Genomic DNA, 8,211 nt, shown 5'->3' on the forward strand with positions numbered 1-8,211 from the left:
CGCTGGGGGGATCCCCGCTGCTCTAGTCCTGGGGAGGGAGGGGAAAAAGGAGGGAGCCCAGATCTCGCCCCGCCCCTGGGCTTGTTACCGCGGGGGCGGGGAGTGAGGGCTTCTTTTTGGGGGGAGTGGAGATCGGGGGACTCGGCTGTGCCCTCCTGAGCGGCTGCGGGTGTCCCCGCGGCGCCGGGCTGCGGAGCAGAGGAGCCGCGGCGGCCGTGGCTGTTGCATGAGTGGCTGCTGGATGCGGAGGCGGCGGCGGCGGCGGCGGCGAGGAGCAGCAGCGGCGGCAGGATGTTAGGGCAGCAGCAGCAGCAACTCTACTCGTCGGCCGCACTCCTGACCGGGGAGCGGAGCCGGCTTCTCACCTGCTACGTGCAGGACTACCTCGAGTGTGTGGAGTCGCTGCCCCACGACATGCAGAGGAACGTGTCCGTGCTGCGAGAGTTGGACAACAAATATCAAGGTAGGGGCCGCGGGACTGCCTGTGCGGGTCCTCCCCCAACTCATCCGCTGGCCGCCGGGCACGGTCCCTCGGAGCCTGCCTGGGGAAGTGCCGCTTTCCATTTCTCCTGTGACAGTCTCCCCGAGTGTACAGAGGGGTCTGGTGTGTGGGACGGGAGAACGGGACTGGAGACGGGGTTCGCGGCCCTCCCTTCCCCCTGCGGTCGGCGAGGACTTCTCTTGGAGTCTCAAGGGTGGAGGTGGGGGCGGCTCGACAGCCCCCGCTGCAGACCCGGAGGCTGCAGCTGGTGTGGAGGGGAATCAGCCATTTTAAGCAGCAAGCATTTGTTCCGGCGCTCCCCTGCCCGGTGCCGCAGACCCTCCTGCCCCGGCCGGGGAGTGTACGGCCAGGCGGGGCTGTGGGGAGTGAGCGGCCGGCCGCGGCCGGACTCCCGCTGGTCTCCTGGGCCTGGCTTTCCCCACCCCCCAGGTGGGCCCCCACTCCTTGAGAGCAGATGCATTGGAACGTGCGAGGGGGAGGGGGCTAGAGGGCTGCGAAGGCGGCCTCCGGGGAGGTCCCTCCGTCGGCTCTCAGGCTCCGGACTCGGGAATAGTAGTCTCCTCTCCCGCCCCAGGGAAAGTTCCGGGCCGTAGCCTTTCCCAACTTGTTCAGCCAAATGGTTAAAGGGCTAGGGGGGTCCCTGCGGGGAAGGAAGAGGGTGTGTGTGTGTGTGTGTGTGTGTGCGCGCGCGCGCGTGTGTGTGTGTGTGTGTGTGTGTGGCGGGGAGGGCCCCCACTTGGGGGCGGGGCCTGAGGCCGTGACGTAGGACATGGGAGGGGCGAGGACACGCGCGCTCCCGCCGGTCTCGGGAATGGCCAGTGTCGGGGATGGCTGGTCTCGCACAGAGTTGGGCGAAGCTAGCTGGTTGGAAACGGGTGGGAGCTGTGCGGGAAGTTAGCTCGTTCTCAGGAGATTCAGTGTTGGGATCTGGGACTGTTTGTTGTGATTTTTTTTTTTTACTTTTTCCGAACCACTCAATCACGACAAAGACACTGTCAGATGCTGGGATCGTCCCTGACCCTGGCACCGCGTAGGTTCCGGGCCTTGCGTCACTTCCGGGCCCTTGGAGGATGTGGGTTGGTTGACTGGGCAACCGCCTGGCGTCCCTTAAACCCTGAGTCCCTCCTCTTGCCAAGTTTAAGTGATTGAGGCACTAGTCACCCTTTGTGGTCCGATCCAGGAGGCTAGGACTGGGGCTCAGCTTTTCTTACAGAAAGTATTATTTATTATTTTCCATTGGTGGCCCTTTCGCCTTTCGCCAGAAGGGGAGTCTAAATGGGGAGCCGTTTGCGTTTAATAACCCTGAATCAAGGAACAGATCTGGGACTTAATGTGTAACCAGCCATATGGACTTTAAAGGGATAACTTCTTGGACCCATTCTCTGTTTCGGCACGTCACTAATCCTGTGATTTAGTCTCTAAGGAACCCGTTTCTTAAAGGGTGATATTTTTGGGCCTGTAGGATTTTAGAGCATCTCGGTGTGTTTTAATCTGTAATTTATTTTGAGCCCGTATGATTAAGAGGACTGATCTTTATGCGGGGGGAGTAGTGAAATAATACAGATTATTTACCGTCAGTTGCTGCACCACGTCCAGAACATTATCTCATTTAATCTTCACAACTCTATGAAATTAAAATTCATTTTGCAGATAAATTAAAATTTACAAGGAGTTTTAAGTTACTTGTCCGATTAAATGGGGAATGTTTGACTCCACAGCCTGGCTACTTCAGGGGCACATCCTTGTTTTTAAATTATTTAAGCTTTTTTTTTTTTTTTTTTTAAGTACTCTCTAAAGGTATTTTCTATAGACATGGAGCACATACTTGAAATTGTAACCTAAAAATGTTATATGTGTGCTTAAGAATTGTATGTTGAACAACTTTAGTTTTTCAAATAATCATAACTCTGAACTTTGTAAAACTTGCAGGCTTTTACATTTCTTTAAAGATGTATTTGCCTTTACAAAAGTCAAGCTATTTTCATTTGAGTTGGGAGGGACAGTTTATTACAGGGAAATCTGCCATCTTGACCTTCTAGAGTTGACAGAAGTAGCTCTAACGACACAAGAGACAGGATTAGGCCTTCAAAAATGGAGAGATTTAAAAAAATTAGCTCCGTTTAGATTGTAGTTACTTTCAAAAGAAACGTAAAAACAATGATCTTGTTTTTACTCTGTACAATGCTTACTAAGCTCAACTTTCACAGTTTTCCATTAGCTTTATATGCTTGTTTGTTTTTGGTTTTTTTTGTAGGTTTTTTTGTTTGTTTGTTTGTTTTGTGGGGGGTTTTTTGGCTTTTTAGGGCTGCACCTGCGGCATGTGGAGGTTCCCAGGCTAGGGGTCTAATCGGAGCTGTAGCTGCGGGCCTACACCACAACCACAGCAACACAGGATCCAGCCCCCTCTGCGACCTACACCACAGTTCACACCAATGCCAGATCCTTAACCCAATGAACAACCCACGGATTGAACCCGAGTCTTCATGGATACTAGTCAGTTTCATTAACCACTGAGCCAGAATGGGAACTCTGGCTTTTAGGTTTTTTTTTTGTTTTGTTTTTTTTTGTTTTTTTTATTTGCTAGTTCTAAAATATTGTTTTTAGATCTAATACTTATAGTAATAATTAGTGATATACATTACATCGAAAAATTTCTCTCCAACCTATTTGAGACACTTTAAGAAATGACAGAAGAACCTTAAAAGTAGCTTTAAAAACTTTTAAAGATAGAGAAATGAAGAAAACCATCTCACATTTGAGTGAAATTATTATGGGCTATGGTTAAAAACTGGAACCTCAGTTTTTATAAGTATTCTTGTTTGTAATTCTTGAGTAAATAACCTTTGAACTAAAATTTAGTACTTAATTTCAAGTGCCTTCCATGCAGCTGAGTAGAAAGTGCTTAAACAGCAGAGTCAGACTAGCAGATCTGACAAAGTTCAGAGTCTGGAGTTGTTACCAGTTGAGTTTCATTTTCTTCACATCCAGAAGTGGTGGCTTCCTCATGGGAATGCTGTGGGAATTAATGAAAAAGTCACATAAAAGGGCCTTAGTAAGTATTAGTGTCCTTTCTTCTTTCACCACATAATTAAGGTGTCTTTTAAAAATGTGAATTTTTACCTCGTGTATAGTATCAATGTGTTGGTATGAAATAATATAATTAGTTTCTAATTCTTGATTATTAGATATAGAATATTTGGAATAAGGTTTATTCATTTTTAAAACCTCAAATTTTATGTGTCTGAGGGGAAAATATATAATTTACTTATTTTTCTGGAGGAAAATTGGATTCTCTTTTTTGTTTGTTTGTTTGTTTGTCTTTTTGCCTTTTCTAGGGCTGCTCCCGCAGCACATGGAGGTTCCCAGGCTAGGGGTCAAATTGGAGCTGTAGCCACTGGCCTACGCCAGAGCCACAGCAACGCAGGATCCAAGCCGCGTCTGCAACCTACACCACAGCTCACGGCAACGCCAGATCCTTAACCCACTGAGCAAGGCCAGGGATCATACCCGCAACCTCATCGTTCCTAGTCAGATTCATTAACCACTGAGCCACGACGGGAACTCCGAAAATTGGATTCTTAAGAAATCCACTTACATACTTAGCTGGGCCAGTGGACTAGATATGAACTTGATTAAAAATATGCTGTGCAAGTGTGAGTCCCCTCAGATATATGGAGGTTACATTGTCATGTATCTCAGGTTAAACAGATGTCCAAGTGTGAGAACCTGCCGTTTCCAGGGAGGAGCTAGTTCATAAGTGGTGGTGAATACTTGCTCTATGTTACCTTACTTGTAGACACTCCCAGTGTGTGTATTTTACTGCTCTAACATTTCCGTTCTCGTTGGACATTGGAAGATAAAACAGTGGTATGCCACGTGGTGTGGGTGTGATAAATTCGAGTTAATTTTTGTTTCTCCACCTTTCCTAACTCTCTCAGATAGCATTCTATTTCATGAGGATAAGAAAGGGTACAGATTTGAATAAGCAACTTATGTAAATTTTTGATGACATCTAGAACCATATTTTCAGATTTTTGTCTGCCTTCTGATGACTCAGCCATTTTTAATTGATTTAAGTGTATCCCACATGCTATACAATACCTAAATCAGCAGTTCAGAAAGCTGAGACCCAACTGCTGAGTTATCTGCAAAAGTGCAGTGATCCAGTGCTGACTTTACTCTAATTTTGTTAGCAGCTTAGTCAGTTGATACCAGAACCTGAACCTAAACCTGCTCTGGAAATAGTTTGATTTTCAGACTCTCCCATGTGATGAAATAAAAGAGCTGTTCAAACAAATCTGATGGTAAGCCAAGAGTTATTTGTATGTGCTTTGCTTTAAAATGTCCAGGGGATGATGTGAGAGTAAAGTGTTGTATCTTGCTGAAGTCTGGTAGTAAGTCATTGACTAAACTGTAAATCCCACAGACACAGTTGGGCAGTGGTCTGTAGCCTAATCCTGGAACCTTTTTAAGTTGTATGGTTGGAGTCCAGCATGGAAATTTTATGGACAGGGTTGTTTTAAGATTCAGCTGAAAGGTGAAGTGACGTAGTGTTCCTGCTCATGTAAAAGACTTGATTATAAATGAGCCACACATCTCTTATCCTTCTATTTATTTATTTTTCCTTTTGGCGGCACCCATGGGGCAGGGATCAAACCCGTGCCACAGCAGTGACCTGAGCCACAGCAGTGACAATGCTGGATCCTCAATCCATTGCGCCACCATGGAACTCCTCTTATCCTTTTTTATATAGATTAATAAGTACTAGAGAGTTTTGTGTTCATTCTTTTTATTAATTTATTTCTAAATATACTTTGATATTGGATAATATATGATCTTTGTATGGAAAGAAAATGTTTTCAGTGTATTCATACTATGGAGGATTGGGTTTTGTGGTTTGAGTTCATTCTAACTGTACCAATTCTGTGAAAATTAACTAACTTGGAAAATGTTATGTGTAATAACACACAATAGCCTTCTGATTTTAATTTTTCCTTTTTTAGAAACATTGAAGGAAATTGATGATGTCTATGAAAAATATAAGAAAGAAGATGATTCAAACCAGAAAAAACGCCTACAGCAGCATCTCCAGAGAGCATTAATCAATAGTCAAGAATTGGGAGATGAAAAAATTCAGATCGTCACACAGATGCTTGAATTGGTGGAAAATCGGGCAAGGCAAATGGAGCTACATTCACAGTGTTTTCAAGATCCTGCTGAAAGTGAGCGAGCCTCAGATAAAGCGAAGATGGATTCCAGCCAACCAGAACGATCTTCAAGAAGACCCCGCCGACAGCGAACCAGTGAAAGCCGAGATTTGTGTCACATGACGAATGGGATTGAAGACTGTGATGATCAGCCACCTAAAGAAAAGAAATCCAAGTCAGCCAAGAAAAAGAAACGCTCCAAGACCAAGCAGGAAAGAGAAGCATCACCTGTTGAGTTTGCAATAGATCCCAATGAACCTACATATTGTTTATGTAACCAAGTGTCTTATGGGGAAATGATTGGATGTGACAATGAACAGTGTCCAATTGAATGGTTTCACTTTTCATGTGTTTCACTTACCTATAAACCAAAGGGGAAGTGGTATTGCCCAAAGTGCAGGGGAGATAATGAGAAGACAATGGACAAAAGTACTGAAAAGACAAAAAAGGATAGAAGATCGAGGTAGTAAAGGCCATCCACATTTTAAAGGGTTATTTGTCTTTTATATATTCTTTCAGAAATTTACTTTCAGAAAATGTTTTAGGGTAAATGCATAAGACTATGCAATAATTTTTAATCATTAGTATTAATGGTGTATTAAAAGTTGTTGTACTTTGTCTGTGACCTTAATTTTCTGCACTGAATTACCAAATATTTTCAACCAGATCACCTGATGAAAGGAGCAGGGAACAGGGAAGGGTGGCCGTGAACATGATAAAAACTTCCCAAACCATGCCTATTTCAGTTCACTAAAACTGCAGTGCTAATTTGGGGGGAAACACCGAAGTTTTGCTAGTTCTGTGTGCTTAAACAAATTTAGATATAGTTGGAGTTCTCTGTAAGCATTCAAATTATCACAGGTAATTTGAAATATGAACACTATTCCATTCAGTGCTTCTTTCTCCCTGGCCCCATTGATGTATACACTTGTTCATCTCTGGTCTTCCAAGAATTTAAGGAACTAGAGATAAGAATTATTTGGAATTCCATGTGGAATAATGTGCTCTTATTAGAGTATTTGCTGCTGTATTTTCCTTAGTAGCATTTTGATATACTGTCAGTAGCCCACTTATAAGTACCTTCCTGCTGCTTCATAGCTCCATTTGATCTAGTGCTTTTTTTTTTTTTTTTTTGGCCACACCCGGAGCATATGGAAGTTCCTTGGCCAGGGATTGAATCAGATCCAGAACTGCAGCTTGTGCTACAGCTGCGGCAACTCTGGATCCTTAACCCCCTGGGCTGGGGTTTGAGACAACACCAGTTTTTAACCTGCTGTGCCACAGTGGGAATTCCTAATCTAGTGCTTAGTAAGAGAGTTGTTTTCATTGGGACAGGTAGGAACAGTTAGGATACCAAAAATGCTGTCATTGGCTCATACTGGCAAAATTTGGATTATGCAGTATCATGGTTCAAGGTTGAGTAATTTTAAAAATGCATCTTATTTAATATTTTTCATGTTGACTTGCTGCTAGGATACCTGGCCACAGGCCTACCAGCAGGAAAAGGGCATATACTAGTCATTAAATACTGCCTTTATGTCAAACAGTAGTTTAAGTAGTTTTGCTAGTGGCTGTAGTTTATTTCTGTCCCAATCAGTGGTTATATATTATTTTAAGTAATAGTGTATTTACTTTCTGGGATTGGTGCTGTTTGGTGTCTTCACGTTTGATGAACTAATTTCATTATAACAATGCAATTAATAATGTATTTGTAAATTGAATTTTCCAAGATTCTGCTATTTTAAGGGTAAGCATCTTGATGGATGTATGTCCATATATTTGGAGAATATTTTGGTTTTTCAGGGGTTTGGGGGGCAGTGTGGATTGACTAGTCCTTAAAATCTATGTGTAATATACTTTTTATTCTTCATTTCTTCTTAATCTAATGATCTTGATTCTTTTTGATTAACGTGAAAAAATCCTGTCTGCTTGTTTGGAAAAAAGAAAAAAAAAATTTTTTTTCCTCCTCTCCTGTGTGACTCTTAGGCTTTTCATTTCACCAAATCTGGTGTCAGGCTATTCATCTGAACTATATGGTTAGCTTATTCTCCAAAGTTCTGTTGAAATCTAAAGTATTTGCACTGTAGTGAGGATCTTATTTATTTTTTTTGTTGTTATCTTGTCTTTTTAGGTTCACACCCATGACAAATGGAAGTTCCCAGGCTAGGGGTTGAATTGGAGCCATAGCCACTGGCCTGTGCCACAGCCACAGCAACGCAGGATCCAAGTTGCATCTGAGACCTGCACCACAGCTCACAGCTACACTGGATCCTTGACCCACTGAGTGAGGCCAGAGATCGAACCCGCATCCTTGAATACCAATCAGATTTGTTTCTGTGGAGCCACAACAAGAACTCTGAAGATTTTATTTTTATTTCTTACTATTATTTTTTCATTTTCCTAGCCACAGCTGTGGCATATGGAAGTTCCTGGGCCAGGGGTTGAATTAGAGCTACAGCTATGGGCCTGCACCACAGCCACAATACCACTGGATCTGAGCCA

The 8,211-nt window shown here is 43.6% G+C and overlaps 1 protein-coding gene across 1 annotated transcript; it reads left to right on the top strand.

Moving 5' to 3' along the window:
* Positions 1–113: 113 nt before the first annotated feature.
* Positions 114–7,678, top strand: ING2 (inhibitor of growth family member 2). Its single transcript, XM_003133342.6, has 2 exons — positions 114–463; positions 5,506–7,678. Exons 1-2 carry the CDS (start codon positions 292–294, stop codon positions 6,174–6,176), a joined length of 843 nt encoding a protein of 280 aa, XP_003133390.2. The 5' UTR covers positions 114–291; the 3' UTR covers positions 6,177–7,678.
* The last annotated feature ends 533 nt before the right edge of the window (positions 7,679–8,211 follow it).

This window comes from Sus scrofa, chromosome 15 (genome assembly GCF_054392235.1).
Source record: "Sus scrofa isolate SSC_HxYL_T2T_F1_AM1 chromosome 15, Sscrofa_HxYL_maternal_Yorkshire_Landrace_v2.0, whole genome shotgun sequence".
NCBI classification, from domain to species: domain Eukaryota; kingdom Metazoa; phylum Chordata; class Mammalia; order Artiodactyla; family Suidae; genus Sus; species Sus scrofa.